Genomic DNA, 23237 nt, shown 5'->3' with positions numbered 1-23237 from the left:
ATTTAATCCAATCTATCATCCAAGCAAAACCTCCAAGTTTCAGGTTACCAAAGACTTTGAAAGGTATCTTAACAATTACCCATGAAAACTGAGTCAGACAAAATTAACCATCTTTTTAAGTCACATTTTTGCTAACAAACTGCAACAGAAATAACATAAGCCTATTTGACCTTCAGTAATCCCTGGTAGAATAAAAATTTTATATTTAATGCTGATAATTCTAAAGACATGTCTCTCTTTTTTAAAAGCTTTTATTTATTTATTCATGAGAGACACAGAGAGAGAGGCAGAGACATAGGCAGAGGGAGAAGCAGGCTCCTTGCAAGGAACCTGATGCAGGACTTGATTCCAGGACCCCAGGATCACAACCAGAGCCGAAGGCAGACACTCAACTGCTGAACCACCAGGCATCCCTAAAGACATGTCTTTTAATTAAACCGACAAACAAATTAGATTTATTTATGTTTAAAGATTGTATTTATTTATTCATGAGATACACAGAGAGAGGGAGAGAGAGGCAGAGACACAGGCAGAGGGAGAAGCTGGCTCCATTCAGGGAGCCTGATGTGGGACTCGACCCCAGGACTCCAAGATCACGCCCTGGGCCAAAGGCAGGCGCCAAACCACTGAGCCACCCAGGGATCCCCAACAAATTAGATTTAAATATCAAAATTAAGTTCCACCTGGGTCCACTGTAAAAGTTGATCAATTTGCTTCCCATTGTCACTTTTTACCTGGAGCACCAGTTAGGAAATCTGATGTGGGTGGTGTAAGTCCAGGGAAGAAGTGCTCTTCACTCCTTGGCCTCAAAGAGAGGAGGAGGAGCCAATGTGCTGGAGGCATAGAGGATGGTATAACAGCTACTTATGCAGGTCAGCCCCAAAGTGGGGCAGAAACAGGAGGAGAGGAAGGGGAGGCACAAGAGGTGGGGTGTCACCAGAAGGCAGAGAAAGAGGGTTCCTGGTTCTAAACCTTGTCAGCTCTGACAGATGAGTAGATGCCATGTTTTTTTCCCACCAAAGTAGAAATATGTAGTCCATCCCAGGCCAGAGAAGACAGGGAACTTCCGCAAAACAGAGTTTGGGCAGCTACTTGGAAATATTCCTTAAAGTCCTTGTCGCGGGGCAGCCCTGGCGGTGCAGCGGTTTACGCCGCCGCCTGCAGCCCAGGGTGTGATCCTGGAGACCTGGGATCGAGTCCCACATCAGGCTCCCTGCATGGGGCCTGCTTCTCCCTCTGCCTGTGTCTCTGCCTCTCTCTCTCTCTGTGTGTGTCTCTCATGAATAAATAAATAAATAAATAAATAAATAAATAAATAAATAAATAATAAAGTCCTTGTCTCAAGGTAGACTAACTACAGTTGAATCCAATAATAGTATTAACCTGGGAAATGAGGGAGAAGCCTCCAACTGTATTAGAAGGAGGAACTGTGAGAGAGTCAGTGTCCTCTTTATTGTGGATGGCCTGTGTCTCCTCCAGCAACGTGGGTTCTACCAGGAGGCTGCCTAGATGATTATTATCCAATATGTCTGGATGGAGTTTACTGGTCTGGTGAAGTGAAGTGACCAAACATGTTCTACAAGATGGCTTAGGTCCAGGTGGCTGATTTAAAGCCCTGAAGGCCTGGACTTATGGTCCTTATCCATTTACTCTCTTTCCTGTAGAAGAGATGTAACTGACAGATACTACTGAGGCCATGGAGTTTTACAGGAGATCAGTCCTTTTTTAAATTTTGCAATCCAAATTATTCCTGGGTTAAAAGGTGTTCCAAGGGAGAGTCCTTGAGAACTGAAGAAGAGAGAAGGTCCAATATCAAAAATCCCCCCTAACTCCTCAGTGGCGTCCCACACAGGATACATCAGAGGTTCCCTGTGTCAAAACCAACCAGAGGGGATCCCTGGGTGGCGCAGTGGTTTGGCGCCTGCCTTTGGCCCAGGGCGCGATCCTGGAGACCCGGGATCGAGTCCCACGTCGGGCTCCTGGTGCATGGAGCCTGCTTCTCCCTCTGCCTATGTCTCTGCCTCTCTCTCTCTCTCTCTGTGTGACTATCATAAATAAATACAAATAAAAAAAAAAAAAAACAACCAGAGGCATCCTCGAACAAAATGGCTATTTATCAGGGATGTTGGCATCACCTCCCCTATTTCCCCATTGCATCTTAGGCTACAGATAGGTGCCTGGTAGGAATTTTTATTGAAATCTGTTTAAATTTATTCATATACTTGAAAACAAGAAAAAGAACAGCAAAACAAACCTTATAGGAATTTTTATTGAAATCTGTTTAAATTTATTCATATACTTGAAAACAAGAAAAAGAACAGCAAAACAGATAGGTGCCTGGTTCACAGACTGAAATACCATGCCATGCCATGAAGGCTGTGTGGTTGCCTTGTCATGAAGGCTGTGCTGTGCCATGAAGAACCTGCCATTTCTTTTTTAAAGATTTTATTTATTTATTCATGAGAGACACACAGAGGGAGAGAGAAGCAGAGACTCAGGCAGAGGGAGAAGCAGGCTCATGCAGGGACCCCAACGTGGGACTTGATCCTAGGTTTCCAGGATCACACCCTGGGCTGAAGGCTGCGCTAAACCACTGAGCCACCTGGGCTGCCCGAATCTGCCATTTCTAATCCATGGTAAATACTAGGAAAGTTTTACAAGGGAGAATTACACAATTTTGTAGTTAAAGTAGTTAGTAGAGGACATTGTGAGAAAACAGTAAAGATAGAAATCCATCATGATCTAAGTGACCTTGCAACACATGAAGTCTTTACAGCCGACTTCTGGAGGAAATGGTCCTGGTTGGGTTTTAATTCAATCAGGTACTGGTCTTGGCTGGTTTTGAGTGGAGGTCTTACAGCCAAAAGTTGCTAGACCAAAGATGCAAAAAGGATCACATTTGATGAACGAGAAGGAAACCTAACACAGGACTCTTAAGTTTGGCAGCTGTGCTAGTCACTTAGGTGGGCTCTTCCTGTGCTCAAGGAAGACAAGTTTGTATAAAGACAAGAATAAAGAGAAGACAAGTTTCTGGATCTTAATACCATTCTAGCCATCATACAAACTTCCCCCTAAAAGTCAGGGTTTCTCCTTCTCGTAAAGTAGCCACGGGCTAGAGGACTGCAGCCTGAGCAATCAACATGAAAGTGTTCCAATAAGACCGTACTCCTTGAAGGGCCCCTGAAATGAGAGTAAAGGAAGAGGAAAGTACTCATCAAGATTACAATGAGGCCCAGAATCCAGATGAGAGGGATGCCTGGGTGGCTCAGCAGTTGAGCGTCTGCCTTTGGCTCAGAGCATGATCCCCAGGTCCTGGGATTGAGTCTCACATTGGGCTCCTAGAAGGGAGCCTGCTTCTCCCTCTGCCTATGTCTCCACCTCTCTCTCTGTGCATCTTTCATGAATAAATACAAAAAATCTTAAAAACAAACAAACAAACAAAGAATCCAGATGAGAAGACTGAATCCCTTCAAAGTTGCCAAATGATGTAGGAAATACTGGAGTTTGGAGCTGACAGCTGGGAAAGAATTATTGAGACATCTTCGATGCAACAAGGTGGTTTTATTAAAGCACAGGGACAGGAACCCTGGGGAGAAACAGCTGCACTGGGGTTGTGACAGGTGACCAATTATGTACTTACAAGTTGGGAGGGGCTTAGGGATATAGTAAGTCTTTTTTTTTCTTTTTTTTTTTTTCTTTGATAACGTAAGTCATTAAGGAATTTTGGAAACAAGTTTTCCAGAATCTTGAGGGAACTAGCTGGAGTTACAAAAATGTCGTTTATGGGGGTGGGGGTGACTGGGTGATGGGCACTGAGGGGGGCACTTGATGGGATGAGCACTGGGTGTTATTCTATATGTTGGCAAATTGAACACCAATAAAAAATAAATTTATAATAAAATAAAATAGAAGAAAAAATTGTTAAATTTACATAATAACACCTGGGGTGGGGAGCTGGGTACATTAATTGTATGGTTAAACTATTTGCCTCTCATAGTTTGATGGCTATATGTTGGCATACTGAACTTAAATAAAAACAAATGTAAAAAAAAGGTCATTTATTACTGTCTAATAGAACCTTAGTAATGCAGAGCCTGGGTGGCTCAGTCAGATAAACATCCCACTCTTGATTTTAGCTCAGGTCATGATCTTAGGGTCGAGAGATCAAGCCCCACACTGGGCTCTATGCTGATTGTGGAGCCTGCTTGAGATTCTCTCCCTCTCTCTTTCCCCCTCACCCCTCTTCTCACTCTCACTCTCTCTAAAAATATAAATAAATAAAAAAATAAAGCTTGGTCATGAGAACTTTCAGATGTGTATCAGTGGCCATATTCTTGGAAGATGATTGCTAACATTGCTAACTGGGGGTTAAAGATAACGGAAGTTTCCAAAGGAATGTTTATATGTTAATGTAGACTTACAGGATCCTGGACATTGGGGATATTGTTAAGCTAAGATTGTCCTTTTGCTCTTAGCAAAGCATTAACATTGAGGCAGTTGAGCTCCCAGAAGAATGTCACTCTACCTGTTTCAAGGACTTCTTAATGGGCTGTAGACAGTAAAGAAATTTAATTTTTTTCTTTTGCCTTTATTTCCCACATCAGTGACATTATGCTAAGTGAAGTAAACGGGTCACAGAGACAGATACACTGCTTTCACTTCTGTGAGGAACCTAATGTAGTAGAAGAGAAGGAAGTAGGGAAGGAAAGGAGAGAGTGAGGAAGGTAGGAATAAAAAAAGGAGGAAAATGTAGTTGCTGGGGCTTAGAATAGAGATACATATGGAAGTGGTTGTTTAACAGGTACTGAGGTACTTCTATTTTGCAAGATGAGAAATCCCAGAGGTTGATTTTACAACATAAATATACTTCACACTGCAGTTTAAAATGGTTAAAATGGTAAATGTTATGGCATATGTTTACACCACAATTAAGAGTAAACTATAAAACTTAAAATTAAAACAAAAACAAAAATAAAAAACCTAAATTCATATAATGTTATGAGTTTTATTTTTTAAGATTCTATTTATTTATTCATGAGAGATGGGGGGCAGGGGGTGCAGAGACACAGGCAGAGGGAGAATTAGGTTCCATACAGGGAGCCCGATGTGGGACTCCATCCGGTGACTCCAGAACCACGCTCTGGGTCGAAGGCAGGCGCTAAACCGCTGAGCCACCCAGAGATCCCCAATGTCATGAGTTTTAAAACATCACCTTTAATTCAAAGAGATATTTTTTTCACAAAGGGAATATATGTTCATCCTTTAAATAGACAATGACCTTAATTCTATTATAACAATTCACCAAGAACGGATAAAACAACCGCTGACCACTCACTAACCAAAAAAAGAAACAAACAAGGAAAGTCATGAACCAACGTATGAGTAATATTTATACAAACAAATACCCATGTAATTTTATTGGCAATTGACATATGGCTGATTATTACTTGAACCCTACACAGTCTTAAAATTACTAAGTTGAAAATTGTTATCCAAACAGAACAGAAAAAAAACAAAAACAAAAACACAATTCGTTGAGGCTGTAGAAACTATCATACAAAAGGAAGCATTGTTATGGAATTATAAAACAAGAATAAGAGAAATTTTAACTCCCAAAACTTCTGAATAAATTATAGGTATTTTATCAAAAAAGGATTCTTGTATGTAACTGTAATTTTAAACTGGGACTGTTCCTCATGGAAAGCAAACATTTGAAGCACTAGCATGTGTTATATTGCTTAGAAAATTACCATCAATCATAAAATGTTCTAATAAAAATTTTATGAATAACCATATAAATGACATTAGAGAAAGTTGTTATTAATATTTCCACTTTTTCACAGGATACGAAGACTGTGATCCATGCTTTAGAAGCAACCACAAAAACATTTCTTACTAAAGAAACCCCATGAATGTTGTAAAGTAATCTCAGGATTACTAACACATAAGTATACATTTGGGTTAACATTAATTATACCACAATTCAGATACATTCTGCGGAAAGCAGATGAAAATCCTAATGATTACTTTTTGACTGAAGTAAATTTATGTTTGTGAAGAAAACAATTTAATACATACGGTTTTGTTCTTTTTTTAGATTTATTTATTCAATTGAAACAGAGAGATACAGAGAGAGAGAGCATGAGCAGGGGGAGACACAGAGGGAGAGGGAGAAGCAAGCTCCCTGCTGAGCCAGGAGCCATGGGGATGGCTCTGAGGACCCGATTCCAGGACCCTGAGATCATGACCTGAGCCAAAGGCTGATGCCCAAACATCTGAGCCACCCAGGTGCCCCAGACATATGGGTTTTGACTACCTAAATCACATCTTATAAAACACATGTACATCAAACATGGTATATGAGTACTTTAGAATCTAAAATCACAACCAAATTTCACAGAAACTAATCACAGAAGGATAACATCTGGGACATAGACATACAGCAACTTTACATAAACAAGCCAAAATTATAAAATGATAGTTGTGAAGAAATACGGTAACAATGTATGCTTTATTATATTTTGGACAATGTTCTAAGCTCCCCTATGACGTTAATATTTTAGCAATTATATGATGTAAAAAATATGATGTAAATAGATATTATTTTTACCATTTAGGAATTAGAGAACACAGAGTTGAAATTTCTAATGTTAGTTCATATGAAGAAAAAGGGAATTTTGAAGTGAAATACAAATGTTCTTATTTTATTTTTATTTTTATTTTTTAAGATTTCATTTATTTATTCACGAGAGACACAGAGAAAGAGAGAGAAGCAGAGACCCAGGCAGAGGGAGAAGCAGGCTCCATGCAGGGAGCCGGAAGGGGGACTTGATCAGGGGTCTCCAGGATCAGGCCCTGGACCGAAGATGGCGCTAAACTGCTGAGCCACCAGGGCTGCCATGATGTTCTTATTTTAGGGAGGTGCCTTGTACTCTGATGAACTTACTGAGTGGGATTTTGTAAGATGACGTTTGAGGCCTCCATGAGATTGGAAATCATAAAGTAGAAGATATGTGATATCTATCTCCAGTGTTTACAACTTTTCTGAACCTAATATTCTGACCACTCCCCTTGCATATTTCTGTCAAGAAGCAAAAATGGAATTTTAAAATTGGGTTCAAACAAATTCCTCAGAAATAGGCACAGATTTTGCCGGGTCCCCCAAAGCAATAGAAACACAGATATATCAATGCAGGCCCTCACAGGCAATGGAAAGTCCTTTATCCTCACTATGAATAGGTTGGAGGACCAGGGGAACAGAAAGAGAATCCTTAGAGGATATAGGAGCATGGGGAGTGTTAGATAGGATTGTCCCTTTGTCATAGCAAGGGAAATGAACTTAATATTCTAGAAAGTTATTTTCATTCAACAAAGTTTCCCAAAACGCGCTTTATGGTCTGGCTTCCTCCTTAAATTTTGGACCTAAGCTATGTCATCTGCTTCATTCATTCCCACCTGCCTGGATATAAGGCTACTGTCTCTTTTCTCTTAATATTCCAGCCTCCTTCTTTGGCTCCAAAAAGGCAATCAGATCTAGTTTAGGTATAGCAAGACCCGTTTATTTAAAAATATATATATATTATATATATAACTATATATATAGTTTTGTTGGAGAGCCTCTAATTTTCAATCCAGTATTGTCCTCAGTAGAGAAGACATCGTAGAATTCTAGAAAATTATTTCCCAAAATACTGTTTTCTGACACCCCTTTAGAATACACAGGAGGGATTTCCAAAGCTCAGATCTTGAGCTCCACTTCCAAGTATAATGGAAACAAAAACAAAGGGCAGGAAATAGAGTTTAAGTTGGGAGCAGTACAATTTTATGCAACTGCATTTTTAGAATTACCAGTAATCTACAGTAAACGATGCTGTTACCTTAAGGAAGGGCAGACTAAATTTAAAGATGAAAAAAAAATAAAATTTTTTCTCTGCATCTACAAACTCTTACTTATTTCCCTTACTGCAGGGATCTGAATTCCAGTCATGTATAGAAGAATCTTTGAAGACATAGTCTTTAAAGGAAGGAAAAAACCTTGAGTACGGGTTGGGAAATCTGGAAGGAACCTATCCTCAACCACAAAGAGGAGGTGTCCATAATTCTCTATTATCACATCCCTGTGTGTTGCAGCTCCGAAAATAAGTAATACATTGACCAAGTGGTGATGGGTAGGGTTCAAATTTACTGAAAACTAAGAGAAGTTAGGAAAACTGTTTCTGGCTTAGGTGTTTCCCCTACTTTATTCAGTAAGATCATTTTCAGCACAGTAATATGCTATAATGTATTCTCTAGCCCTGAAGTAAGAGGATGGCATATGACCCCCAAAAAACAATATAAATATTGTATGCTTCTACATATATTATCAAATAATGGTATCAAACCAAGCATATACATTTTATTTACTTTTTTATTTTTTTTATTTTAAAGATTTTACTTATTTATTCATGAGAGACAGAGACAGAGAGAAAGAGAGAGGCAGAGACACAGGCAGAGGGAGAAGCAGGCTCCATGCAGGAAGCCTGACGTGGGACTCAATCCCGGGTCTTCAGTATCACGCCCTGGGCCGAAGGCAGGCGCCAAACTGCTGAGCCACCCAGGGATCCCAAGCATATACATTTTAGAGTACTGTTTTTATGTCATACAGTATAAGTTGTATATATTAATTAGAAGGAAATGTTGATAGTTTAGAAGTGAACTTATAAAATTCTAATGTGAATTCAAACTTCACAACAGTGAATTGGAGACCTTATCTAAAATGTCAGTTCTGGATCCCTGGGTGGCGCAGCGGTTTGGCGCCTGCCTTTGGCCCAGGGCGCGATCCTGGAGACCCAGGATCGAGTCCCACATCGGGCTCCCGGTGCATGGAGCCTGCTTCTCCCTCTACCTATGTCTCTGCCTCTCTCTCTCTCTCTCTCTGTGACTATCATAAATAAATAAAAGTTAAAAAAATAAAAATAAAAAAAAATAAAAAAAAATAAAATGTCAGTTCTGATTCAGGAGTTCTGGAGTGGGATCTGAGTCTGCATTTTTTTAAAGATTGTATTATTGATTTATTCATGAGAGAGAGAGAGAGAGTCAGAGACATAGGCAGAGGGAGAAGCAGGCTCCACTCAGGGAGCCTGATGTGGACTCAGTCCCAGGACTCCAGGATCACACCCCAGGCTGAAGGCAGGTACTAAACCACTGAGTCACCCAGGCATCCCTGAGTCTGCATTTTTAACAAGCCACTGGCCTATGGGCTAATAAGAATCTCTTGTCCTTGCAATGGATCACCATGGGAAATGTTGTTTATATTACCAAGGTTTTGACAGGAATGTCATATTTAAGAAAGTCATAGACTCAGATACAAACAGATAGCTTTTAAGAACTAAGGTCAACTTTATGAAACCAATAAAGTCCCTTAAAATTATCTACATGGTATCTTGCTTTCAGTGTTTCCTAGAGCCTTACCAGGTATGTAAGTAAGGTCACTTTCTGGCAGGCTTAAAAACCTGAAGATACATTTAAAAAAAAAAAAAAGATTTTATTTGTTTATTCATTCATGAGACACAGAGAGAGAGAGAGAGAGAGAGAGAGGCAGAGACACAGGCAGAGGGAGAAGCAGGCTCCATGCAGAGAGCCAGACGTGGAACTCAATCCGAGGTCTCCAGGATCATACCCTGGGCAGAAGGTGGCACTAAACCACTGAGCCACCTGGGCTGCCCAACCTAAAGATATTTGGAGGACTGAAGAAGAGAAGTAACCCAACTCTACAGATATTGCAGGTGAATTTGATGGCAAGTATTTGGCCTGCCTTCCTGAACTCACAAGGCTTTAAAGGTTCAATCTGAAGGGCACTTGGCTGGTTCAGTTGGAAGACAGTATTACTCTTGATCTTGGGGTCATGAGTTTGAGCCCCACATTGGATACAAAGATTATCAAAACAAAACAACTTAAAAAAAAAAGTTCAATCTAAAATTCCTTTTAAAGGGGATCCCTGGGTGGCTCAGCAGTTTAGTGCCTGCCTTCGGTCCAGGGCAGGATCCTGGAGTCCCATGATTGAGTGCCACATCAGGCTCCCTGCATGGAGCCTGCTTCTCCCTCTGCCTGTGTCTCTGCCTCTCTCACTCTCTCTCTGTCTCTCTGTGTCTCATGAATAAATAAATAAAATCTTAAAAAAAAAAACTTAAAAAGATTTTATTTATTTGTTTGAGAAAGAGCATGAGTTGGAGGGAGAGGGAGAAGGAGAAGGAGAAGCAGACTCTCTGCTGAGGCTCAGTTCTGGAATTCCAGGATCATGACCTGAGCTGAAGGCAGACACTTACTGGACTGAGCCACCCAGGCACCCTTCATAGAGATATTCCAATGGCAGACAAGGAAAATCTGTCAGATTGGTACTGCCTGTGCCCCATCTGAAGAGACTTCAAGTCTGACATCTAGGAATCTTCCCACTGGCAGTATTCAGGATTCCAACATTGAGTTTATCATTCTTTCAACCACTTGCCTGTGTTTTAATCATGTAATTTCTGTGATATACTCAGAAATTCCACAAGTGAGAAAAGCTGTTTTACAAAATAAGATGGCTTTAGATATATTGATGGCATCACAAGGTGGAACTTGTGCCAGTACACACATGGAGTGCTATGCCTTTATCCAAGGTGAGTGAATCAGAGAGAGGACCAAATATCAGCCTTGGAGAACCTGACACTCAGGCTTAAGGAAATGTTAGCTCAAAGGTTTAATTCTAGAAATTTTTTGGCTTAAATCTACTTTAATGTTTCTATCATGATATTAGTCTTTTTACTGTCAATTGTTCACTCTATAAATTGTTACCTTCTTGTGTACAGTGATCAACTCAGACTCACTCTAAGCTTATGATGGTAAAATGTCTAGATACTATAAATAATATATACAGTTCTGCATAAAGGTTAACAGTTTATACCTAGACATAGTGAAACTTCTCAAGCTATGGGGCACATCAAATTCCAGCTGAGGTCCTGGGTTCAACAACAGGGATCCCTGGGTGGTGCAGTGGCTTGGCGCCTGCCTTTGGCCCAGGGCGCGATCCTGGAGACCAGGGATCGAATCCCACGTCGGGCTCCCGGTGCATGGAGCCTGCTTCTCTCTCTGCCTATGTCTCTGCCTCTCTCTCTCTCTCTGTGTGACTATCATAAAAAAAAAAAAAAAAAAAAAAAAAGGCAACAAAAACATTTCTGAAGAAAGACCATGATTGTTTTAAAATTTGCTAAGCATCACTACTATAAAAAATAAACATTTGTGTATTAATTATACCACAATTCAGACACATTTTGAGAAAATTATTTCAGGAAGTGCTTCCCAAATCACATTTTAAGATGTGGAATCTTGCTTAACCTTTGCACCTTACCTGTATCACCTGCTTTATCGATTCCCACCTACCTGAATGTAAGGCTTCTTTCTCTTCACATCCCAGGGCTCCTTCTTGACTCCAAAGAAGTGACCATGTCTGGCTTAGATACAGCAAAACTCATTTATTTAAAAAATGAGAATATGAATTTTGTTGGATTCTTTCATTTTTAATCTAGTATTGTCCTCAGTAGAGAAGAGAGGACATTGTAGAATTCCAGAAAATGGTTTCCCCAAATACTGTTATTTGATGAGTTTGAATGGAATGATTTTATGGCATTTATAGGTTTACTAAAATATGAAGAATGGTAACAACAATCTTTCTTAGCATTTACTAGTCACTAGATAGCATTATAACAATTTTTATAAGTTAGTTCAAACAAACAAAAAAAAAATAATTTAAGCGACCAAAATTTTTTTTCTCTTTTAGGAGAGTATTTTGACAAACACAAATGGAAGAAACTACGTTTTAACCAAGGTTATCTGACCTATATTTTATGTAACATAACACACAGGTCTACATATAGACTACCTTAAAGCAAAGTTCTGTAGGGACTAAGGGTACACTGCCCCAAGGTGGGACACTTTGGCATGAATTTCATTTGGGATAAAGGCAATTGATACCCTGTAGTCCCAAGAGAAACAAATTCACCTCCTGTAACTATGTAGAGGAATCTAAATTGGGGGTCCTTAGAATACGTGAGATTACCAGAAACATATTTTATCTGGGTGACCAGATGTGTGACAGGGCAAATATCTAATTACCAAACCTCTGCTCTTATTCCTTTTTAAAAAAATAATAAGCATGGGCAGGAGCAGAAGACAGGGAATCCCAAGCAGCCTCCAGCTGAGCGCAGAGTTCAACATGGGGTGCAATCTCATGATCCAAGTTCATGACCTGAGCCGAAATCAAGAGTCACTCAAATGACTGAGCCACCCAGGTGCCCTTGCTCTTATTTCCTTGTGACGTGCATTTCTCTACGTGAAAGTTCCAGACTCTCTTCCATACTTCAGGATGTCATAAATACCTCATTTTGCCTGAATGTCTTTGGGGTTTCCAGGTCTATGAGGATTCCTTCTACCTAGGATATTTAAGATCCAAGGACCCCAGGATCATGACCTGATCCAAAGGCAGATGTTCAACCACTGAGCCACCCAGGTGCCCTACTTAGGATATTTAATACGATCTTCTCCAGTTGTCTAATTTCAGTTGGATCCTTAGTCCAGCTAGAAGGACCTAAAGGGGATAGAAATGAATGCTCTCTGATAGGATCAGCACAAAATTGATCTAATGAGGGGATCCCTGGGTGGTGCAGCGGTTTAGCGCCTGCCTTTGGCCCAGGGCGCGATCCTGGAGACCTGGGATCGAGTCCCACGTCAGGCTCCCGGTGCATGGAGCCTGCTTCTCCCTCTTCCTATGTCTCTGCCTCTCTCTCTCTCTCTGTGTATGACTATCATAAATAAATAAAAAAAAATTGATCTAATGAACCTAGTATTGATCCTGTCAGTTCAGATGAAAGAATGCAAACTACAGGTCATATGGCCCCAGATACAGTTGTAACCAGCCAAGGAATATGTTGCCTAGGCTCAAGACATAGGAATGTAGCCCCACTAGCTTATAAGTAGTTAATCAGCACTATCCTACAGATATAATTCCCAGATGCAAACCTCGAATATAAAATCTGTAACATAAAGGTGCTTTTCTCATTCATAGTCTTTTGAGATGGGATACAACTCTGAGGGGTACCAGGTGAAGTGGCACCAGAGGGTATCAACTAACATATGGTAACATGACCTCATAGGTCTATACATTTTCATTTGTTTTATCCAGTTTCACCTTAGACCACAAAATTACATCACTTCTATGTAAGGAATTTCTGACAATAGAATCGCTTATATTCACTTTTTTCTAACAGTAAGGCAATGAAGTGCAATGGAAAGCTGAATTCTAACTGTAAATGCTTTTTTACATAAATGTAATGTTTTCAAATCTGATTAAGTCCAGAGAGATTTTCATGATACAATTTGATTTCCACATCAATAAAATATTAGATATACAACAATACAAATGAAGGAACAAGAATTTAACTTATAGTGAACTAAAATTTGCATGCACAAGGCACGTATTATGAAAACAGGTCACAATAAATTGAAATAGACATAATTTTGCTCAGTCACTAAAGAAAGCCCTTGATACCTCCATTTTCAGAGCATCAAATTTATTATTCTTGCTGATTTAAGAACACAAAACAAATACAGATCCCAGGGCTTACTTTCAGAGGGACCAGCATAGATTAACATTCTACAGTGATCCAATGTGGAAGTCAGTAAGGAACAGTAAATCACAGCATGAAAAAATGAAGAAGGTCCTTTTTCCTAGTGTCAGCAGACTACAATTGGTATGTTTCTTAGATATTTCTCAAATACTCCTGAGAAACATTTCATTTCTGAGACACTACACTAGTATTGATGTGCTTTAGTCTTGAATATAAAAGAATGTTGAGGTTTAAAATTTCTTTAATTAAAAAAAAATTCTTTAATAAATTTATTCAAACTTCACTCTATTGGCCTGAGGAGTATAATTGCCCAACTTGTTCAAAATATTAAAAAGGGATTCAAAAGAAGTCTGGGTGGCTTAGTCAGAAGGTCATCTGACCCTTGGTTTTGGGCCAGGTCAGGATTTTGGGATTTTACCTTGGGCTTCCTGCTCAATGACGACCCTCTCAGTCTCCCTCTGCTGCTGGAGGTCAGTCTCTCTTAAATGAATAAATAAATTTAAAAACAACAACAAAAAAACCCAAAAAGCTTTGCTGGAGCTTTTCTTTTCTTTTTTAAAGATTTTATTTATTTATTCATGAGGGAGAGAGAGAGGCAGAGACACAGGCAGAGGAAGCAGGCTCCATGCTGGGAGCCTGACATGGGACTCGATCCCAGGTCTCCAGGATCACACCCTAGGCCGAAGGCGGCGCTAAACCCCTGAGCCACCTGGGCTTCCCCTTGCTGGAGCTTTTCATAAGCAATTTCTAGATTTAACTTATACTTGTCATCAGACTTTGTCTACAATAACTACAGATTTGGTTGAATTCCTCTCTTTATGAAGTCACCTAGATATCCTAAAGTTCCTGCATCTGTTAGGAAGGGATCTTCCTTGCTTACCTGGGAAGGCTGCTGGGAACTCTATAAAGAAGGGATCAGGCTGATATTTCCAAGGAAGCTTTATTAGCTCCATAAGTTCAATCTTAGTTCCTTATAGCTGTCTTATATTTGAGTCTATCCAGCTAATTCTCAGCTATGATATTCTAGTCAAATTCCTGGCTATATAGTGTTTCTGATTATGTCTTACCACAGCGAGAACAGATTCTTATTGAAATTATGCAAATACAGATGTTGGCATAAAAATATAAGAATAGTTACTGAGTCTTTCTAAATTCTAGAGTAATCAGGTATGGATAAAAGAGAAATGTTTTAAAAAAAGATAAATGTTTAACTTGTTTACAAAGGTATATTTTCTGCCACTGCTGCAAGTCAGTTAAGAGAAAAAGTTTTAAATTTGTAAAAAACAAAACATTTTAAAAAAGGTTTTATTTAAATTCCAGTTAGTTAACATACAATGTAATATTAATTCCAGGTGTACAATAGTGATTGTTCAATTCCATACAACACCCAGTGTTCAACCAAAAAAAAAAAAATGCACACCTTCCCATATTATTTAGCCCATATCCCGATCCAACTCCAATTTGGTAACCATCAATTTCTTCTCCATAGTTAAGAGTGTCCTTCATTATTTGCCTGTCTTCTTTTTTTCCCTTTGCTTGTTTCCTATATTCTACATAAGAATGAAATCCTATGGTATGTCTTTCTCTTAGATTAGTACACTTTAGCTCCATCTGTGACTTTGTAAATAGAAAGATTTAATTCCTTTTTATGACTAATAAACACACATATATACCCTATCTTCATTATTCATTTCTCAGTGAACACTAGGGCTAGACTGAAGTAAAAATGTTCACTGCCACTGACTGCTGAATTTCTCCTCTAACAAATCCATGGCACAGACAGAGCCAGACCATGAACTATAACCATCATGACACTAACTAAAGGAAGATCCCACACAGCATTGCAGCAGCTTCCCCAAAAGGTCACCCATCTATCTACAGGGGATCTAACATCTGTTGGGCTTATTTCCCTGGGATACTAGTGGTTTGTGCAACCACAACACAGACCTTGCTGATCTTATTTACTAGTGTCCAGGAAGCTTCTTCATCTCCAACATCCACACTTTCATGTGACATTTTTAAGCTACCCACAATGTTTGCATCATCCAGCTCCCCCTACTCCATCTATTGCCACTGATCTGGGCCTGAGCAGTCAGTTGTTGTCATCCAACGGGACGTGGTCCTCACTAATACACCGGAATTCAATTAAATCATGAAGATAAAGAACTTCCCTAATCCCCAGAAACTCACATTTGCCAATTCCTTATCTCCATTAGATTTATTCATCAGAAGACACCACCAAGAGCTGCCTGTGGCTTTTGAGTGTCTACAGGGAGTCACTGCCAATTTCCTCACCACATTAGAAAGGTTCTAAACATTTTAATAGGTCTTATTTTTCTTAGTTTAGTGCCATCATCATGTATTACTTATATTCACATCACACAACCCACATCTCAATGTCTGAATTTACGCCCAGTGGAACCCTATCTTTCTCATCTTAATTAAGGATTTACTGAGAACACTAGGCACAACACAGGGAAAGTGTCTGTGATGCCGATGTAGCTGGAAATAAAATGAGGATAAACAGAAATGGAGATCCGGAGAGAACTAGGAAAATAAACAAATAGAAGATATTTTTCTCAATCCAGGGAATCAGTTGTACAACCAAGGACAGCTGTCCTTTTCACATGTAGAATTCATGCCAATTCTTCATCTTCTGTATTTTCTACCTCTTATCTTGGGCTACAGTATCACTTCTATTGGAATATGTTTCTCCTACTTATGGGGTACCTATTGCACACCAACCACTTAAGTGTTTTTTTTTTTGTTTTTTTTTTTAAACCACCAGTTAAAAGTCTATTTTTACTTGATGGAAACCATGAAGTATTTAACCCATGGTGTATTTAACCACCGGTTAAAAGTGTATTTTTACTTCATAGAAACATCAAACACCCCCCTCACATATGAAGTGGGGCATATACCTTTATTATGGGCTTTGGTGCAGTGTGCTAGTCCCAGGGCTACATCCAGATTGGGCTATCCAAACTAAAATAGATAAACACTGTGGGACTCTTCTTTAAGAGACACATGAGGGGAAAGTCACGGTAGACAGGGGACATGGTTGCTCACAAGGACAGATTGGGGTTGTCATATCAGAAGTTACATTACCTTGTGACTTTGCAGCATATTGTTTAGGGAATGCACTAGTGAGAAGGATGGCTGTCAGGTTCAAGGCCCCGCAAAAACACTGGTCACACAAAATGTATGCCAAGCAGCTGTATCATGGAGTACTTAAGCTAATTAGTCTAAAAAAGCCCTATATAATCTGGAATATGTCCATGATAATATCCCAGAAGTCCCAAAGAGGAAAATATGATACAATAGATAAACAAGGGGGAAAATAATCACACATTTAAACTTCAAGGCCACTGAGAAAATGGATTCCTAGGTATGTTATTCTACATGATTACTGAATAAGTGATAGATTCTATAAGTTGCCTACAACTTTATATTAAATGAGATAGATTAACACTGATGGTGGGATAACCATTCATTACTCATCCATGATAACACATTAAAAACCATTATGTTTTATTAATTAAAATATATTAAGTTCACACACAGCCTAAGTTATACATTTCAAATCCACTCTATAATCCTTTTTGGAAATACAGAATACAAGCATTAAAAAGCATTTGTGTGCTGATATCATGACGTGGGAATAGTGATTTCCATTGTTTTCAGGCATGAGATCATTCTTAAAAGCTGTGTATGTACAATCCTTTGTTATTTTAGGAAAGAGTCATCCTCTTTTGATATCTTTAAGGATTTCTTCATTTCAAGCACATCAAGTGACGTCCTCTAACTTCTTACTATAGCTACTATGAAGATACATCAGTATTTTACTGGACTGCCACCTCTTTTTCCTCAAAGACCAGATAGTAAAATATTTTATTTATATCCAGGAGGTTCTTTAGTTTTAATAAATAAAGAATGATGTTCTCAACACCTCTTTCATAACTGACATTAATGTTATACCCACAAACAGCATCTCCACTTAGATTTTCTTCATATATTGTATATTATACTGTCCTTCTTCATCCATGGACAATTAGATGTATAGGAGTTCCACATAATGAAGCAGGGCATCTCATATCCTTGATGCAACAACAATCAACCACATACTTTCACAAACCCATTAGGAATAAATGAATTTACTGAAGTGATTTGAGAGTACAAATACATTAGTATTTGCTAGTCACAAATCCAAGATAGGGTCCATGAACAATAACAACAAAAAAACCCCAAAACAACAATAACAAAAAAACAAAAAAACAAGGACATACTGAAATTAATTACACCTATGCAAAAATCCATTCACTTAGTCTTTTGAAGCATAATAGCATATATATTTTCTAAGTGTTTAACTTATTATTCCTTATGAGTATTTTGATGTAACGTCTGAATAGATTAACTCATATACTGCTTTCTACTTGATTTCTGTGATATTTATTGACAGTTGGTGTTCACTTACATATATTTCTAAATATTTACATCTTTCAAGTTACTTACCTTTATGTACTCTCTGATGTTTGCTATAGTGAATATTTAAAATGAAGGTCTTTCCTCATTCATTGTTTCTAGGGTTTGAATCTAGTGTGCATTTTGGGATACTGAGTATAGATTGAATTCCAGTTAAAGGCACTGCAACTTTCTCTACATTTTACATTTATCTATGCAATATAATAGTCATGATATTGAGCAAGTTGTGAGTTCCAACTAGAAGCTTACAACACTCTTTACCTTTATAATGTTTCTCCTCAGTATAATCTCTGAGATGCTGAAAAGGGTTGAGCAGTTTAAAAGTTTTCCCATGTTCTTTACATTTATAAGTTTTTCCTCAGTATAAATTGTGATGTTAAATAAAACTTGACCTCTGAGTAAAGGGCTTGCCAAATTCATCATTTTGGCAAAATCTTCTCTGATATACATTCTCTGATAAGGAATGAGCATTGCTTAAAAACCTTTCCACATTATTTACAACTTTATGGTTACTCTCCAATATGAAGTCTCTGATGTAGAATAAGGGGTGAGTCGTCCTTAAAAGTTTTCTCACATTCTTTAACATTGTAGAGTTTGCTCCACTGTGAATTCTGGATAATGAGTAAAGATTGAAGAGTGATTAAAGGCCTTCCCACATTCTTCACTTTCATAAGGTTTCCTTCAAGTATGAATTCTGTGATGTTGACTTAGGTGTGAGTGCTGGATAAAGGTGTGGCCACATTCCTTACATGTGTAAGGTTTCTGTCCAACATGAATTCTGTGATGTCGAGTCAGGTGTGAGTGCCGGTTAAAAGCCTTACCACATTCTTTGCATATGTAAGGTTTCTCTCCAGTATGAATTCTGTGATGTTCGGTAAGTTTTGAGTGCTGGTTAAAGGCCTTGCCACATTCTTTACATTGGTAAGGTTTTTCTCCAGTATGAATTCTGTGATGTCGAGTAAGATGGGAGTGTCGGTTAAAGGCTTGGCCACATTCTGTACATATAAATGGTTTCTCTCCGGTATGAATTCTGTGATGTTCAGTAAGTTTTGAGTGCTGGTTAAAGGCCTTGCCACATTCTTTACATTGGTAAGGTTTCTCTCCAGTGTGAATTCTGTGATGTCGAGTAAGGTTTGAGTGCTGGTTAAAGGCCTGGCCACATTCTTTACATTGGTAAGGTTTCTCTCCACTATGAATTCTGTGATGTTGAGTAAGGCTTGAGTGATGGTTAAAGACCTGGCCACATTCTTTACATTGGTATGGTTTCTCTCTAGTATGAATTCTGTGATGTTGAGTAAGGTTTGAGTGCTGGTTAAAGGCCTTGCCACATTCTTTACATTGGTAAGGTTTCTCTCCAGTATGAATTCTGTGATGTCGAGTAAGAACTGAGTGCTGGTTGAAGGCCATGCCACATTCTTTACATTGGTAAGGTTTCTCTCCAGTATGAATTCTGTAATGTCGACTAAGATTTGAGTGATGGTTAAAGGACTTGCCACATTCTTTGCATTGGTAGATTTTCTCTCCAGTACGAATTCTGTCGTGTTGAGTAAAGTGTGAGTGGTGGATAAAAACCTTGCCACATTCTTCATATTTGTAAGGTTTCCCTCCAATATACATAGGCTGATGTTGACACACTGTTGAATGCCAGTCAAAGGCTTTGCCACATTCCTTACAAATGTAACTTTTCTGGTCAGTACCGATTGTGTTATGTATGTTTACTCTTGAAGACTGACTAAACATGTTCCCAGGTTTATAACATCTATAAGAGTTTTTTCCCACATGAATTCTCTGATAATCACCTACACTGGAGGACTGGTTAAGAGCTTTCTCACATTCATTAAACTTAAAAGGATTCTCTTCCATAGGGATACTATTATGTATAATAAGGTTGGAGCTTTGATAAAAGACTTCCACACATTTATCATATTCATAATGAGTCTCTGGAAAATGAGTCCTCAGACATGTATTAACATCTGAACCTGGGTTAAATTTTTTCTCAGATTCACTGCATTGAGCAATTCCATTTTCATTGAAAATACTCTGGTAATTTTGTAGGGTTAACTCTTCAGTGAAGGACCTCTCAAATGAATCCCATTCAGAATTTTCTTCTTCATTCTTAAATCTCTGATTTTCAGAAATATTTGACTCAAAGGTCAATCCAATCCTACTTTCAAAATGGTTGAAGTAATTATTTTCAGCATGGACTAGGCAACTTTCCAGATTTTCTAACTTTTCATTCTGCAAATATGTATGTTTAATCATTTGATTTGAGGCTGTGCTTATAGAAACACACTGCTTTGCAGAAGAGGCAGACTTAAGAAGGGAGGTTTTCCAAAATGTTTTATATCCTTCACCATCTTGGGCAGTGATATTCATATTATGCGCAGTTGTCTCAGTTTGGATACGTCCTTCATGATATATTTGGTGCTCTTCACTCTCCCCATCTTTGTTACAGTCTACCATGAAGTGTAAATTCTCAAGGGCACTATGTTTATATCTATGCACTGCCACATTTTGGAAAGAAGCTTCTATGCACAATGTTGGCAGGAAGCTCTGGGTGCCACTTGAAGATACTGCTGAAAGATATCAAATAACAAAAATAAAATCATTCTATTTACTACTTTCAGATAAACATAATGAAAACTTCTAATATGCAAAATTAAAATCAATCAGAGAACTTCAACAAGATGGCTGAGAAGGAATCATCAGGACTCTATTCTTCCATGGATACATAAACTTGCAAACAATGTACTGACTACATAGCCTAACAGATAGTTCTATGGTATTGTCATACTGGAGCACACATCACTTTCCTATATCTCAAAAAATCAGGAAAAGTACTATTTGAGCCTAAACCTAGAAGAAAGGAAGGAAATTTAAACTTAAAATAGAAATCAACAAAATAGGATATAGCAAAACAAGGAAAATATCTACAATAGGAAGAGTTGGTTTCAGAAAAGATCAACAAAATTGACATATTTTTATTTATTTACTTTTAAAGATTGTATTTATTTATTTATTTAATTTATTTTATTTATTTTTAAAGATTGTATTTATTTATTCATGAGAGACACACAGAGAGAAGCAGAAACACACAGTCAGAAGGAGAAGCAGATTCCTAAGAAGCCCGATGTGAGACTTGATCCCTGGGCCCCAGGATCACCGCCTGAGCCAAAGGCAGACACTCAACTGCTGAGCCACCCATGTGTCCCAAAATTGACATATTTTTAGCTAAATCATGGAAGAATGAAAGAAGACCAATAAAATCAGAATTGAAGTAGTGACAACTGATAGCATGGAAATAAAGCTAATTAAAAGGGGTGATGATAATTATATGCCCACAAATAGATACCAAAAAAAGATGTATAAATTTATGAAAAGCAGGACACCTGGGTGGCTCAGCAGTTGAGTGTCTGCCTTTGGCTGAGGGCATGATCCCAGGGTCCCCAGATCGAGTCCCACGTCAAGTTCTCTGCATGGAATCTGCTTCTCCTCCCTCTTCCTGTGTCTCTGCCTCTCTGTGTCTCTCATGAATAAGTAAATACAATATTTAAAAATAAAAATTTACAAAAAGGTATAACTTACCTGACTCAACTATAGAGGGAAAAGAAAATCTATTTATCTACCAGTACTAAGTAGATTGAAAAAGTAATTTAAAAAGAAACCTCCCATGGATCACTGGGTGGCTCAGAGGTTGAGCATCTGCCTTCAGCTCAGGGCATCATCCTGGAGACCCGGGACTGAGTCCCACATTGGGCTCCCTGCATGGAGCCTGCTTCTCTCTCTGCCTGTGTCTCTGCCTCTCTTTCTCTCTCTCTGTTTCTCATGAATAAATAAATGAAATCTTAAAAAAAAAAAATCCTTAAAAGAAACAAAACAAAACAAAAAAAACCTCCCAAAACAAAGTCCTATGCCAGATGAATATTCTAGATAATTCAAAGAAACATTTATTTTTTTTTAAAATTTTTATTTATTTATGATAGTCACAGAGAGAGAAAGAGAGAAGAGAGGCAGAGACACAGGCAGAGAGAAGCAGGCTCCATGCACTGGGAGCCCGACGTGGGATTCGATCCCGGGTCTCCAGGATCGTGCCCTAGGCCAAAGGCAGGCGCCAAACTGCTGCGCCACCCAGGGATCCCTCAAAGAAACATTTAATGAGAAAGTATTTCTTTTTTTTTTTCAAGTTGTTTTTTCTTTTAATTTTTTTATTTATTTATGATAGTCACAGAGAGAAAGAGAGAGAGGCAGAGACACAGGCAGAGGGATAAGCAGGCTCCATGCACCGGGAGCCTAATGTGGGATTCGATCCCGGGTCTCCAGGATCTCGCCCTGGGCCAAAGGCAGGCGCCAAACCGTTGCGCGACCCAGGGATCCCGAGAAAGTATTTCAAAAAAAAAAAAAAAAAGAGAGAGAGAGAGAGAGAAAGTATTTCAGATCTCCTATAACATTTCCAAGGAGTAAAGAGAAGGGAAATTATCAAATACTCTGAGACATCAGCATTTACAGGTTATCAAAGCCAAGGAAAACACTATAAGCAAAGAAGACTACTACAAACTACTATGGTGACAAATAGGTAAACTCTACAATAAAAGGAAGCAACCTGAATCAAAAGCACGTTTTCCTAATTTACAACGTAATCAAGTAGGAATTCCTCCTGGACTTCAGAGTGCTTCAAAATATAGAAATCTATAAATTTAAGACAGCACAATAATAGAATGAAGATCAAACATGACATGATCACATTTATTCATGCAGAACAAGAATGTGAGCATACTAGACACTGTTCCATGATTTAAAACACTCAGTAGGAATGAAAAGAATCCACCTCACCCTAATAAAGGCCATATATGTACTAAAAGATGAAATCTAACATATTCAAGAATAAAAGACCAATGCCTTCTGCTGTATGATCAGAAACAGGTAATGAAGTGACTTTACCACTTCCATTTAGCATAGTAGTGGATATTCTAGTCAGAACAATTAGGCAAGAAAAAATATATAAAAGGAATCTAAATGAAAAAGAAAAGTGAAACTATCTTTGTTCACAGATGGCATGATATACAAAAACATTATAGAATCCATCTTTTAATTTTTATGCTATTTTATGCCAAATGG

General features: G+C 38.5%; 1 protein-coding gene across 1 annotated transcript in view; it reads right to left on the bottom strand.

Annotated features, from left to right (window-relative positions):
• Positions 1 to 16378: 16378 nt before the first annotated feature.
• Positions 16379 to 23237, bottom strand: part of LOC144324830 (KRAB domain-containing protein 5-like) — a 79982-nt gene continuing 73123 nt past the window's right edge. The window contains exon 5 of the mRNA XM_077842254.1: positions 16379 to 20698. Coding sequence (XP_077698380.1) covers positions 18804 to 20698 — 1895 coding nt within the window. The 3' untranslated portion in view covers positions 16379 to 18803. The remainder of the gene's footprint in view (positions 20699 to 23237) is intronic.

The sequence above is a fragment of the Canis aureus genome, chromosome 1 (assembly GCF_053574225.1).
Source record: "Canis aureus isolate CA01 chromosome 1, VMU_Caureus_v.1.0, whole genome shotgun sequence".
Classification (NCBI taxonomy): Eukaryota; Metazoa; Chordata; class Mammalia; order Carnivora; family Canidae; genus Canis; species Canis aureus.
This window is presented reverse-complemented; position numbering and strand designations above follow the sequence as displayed.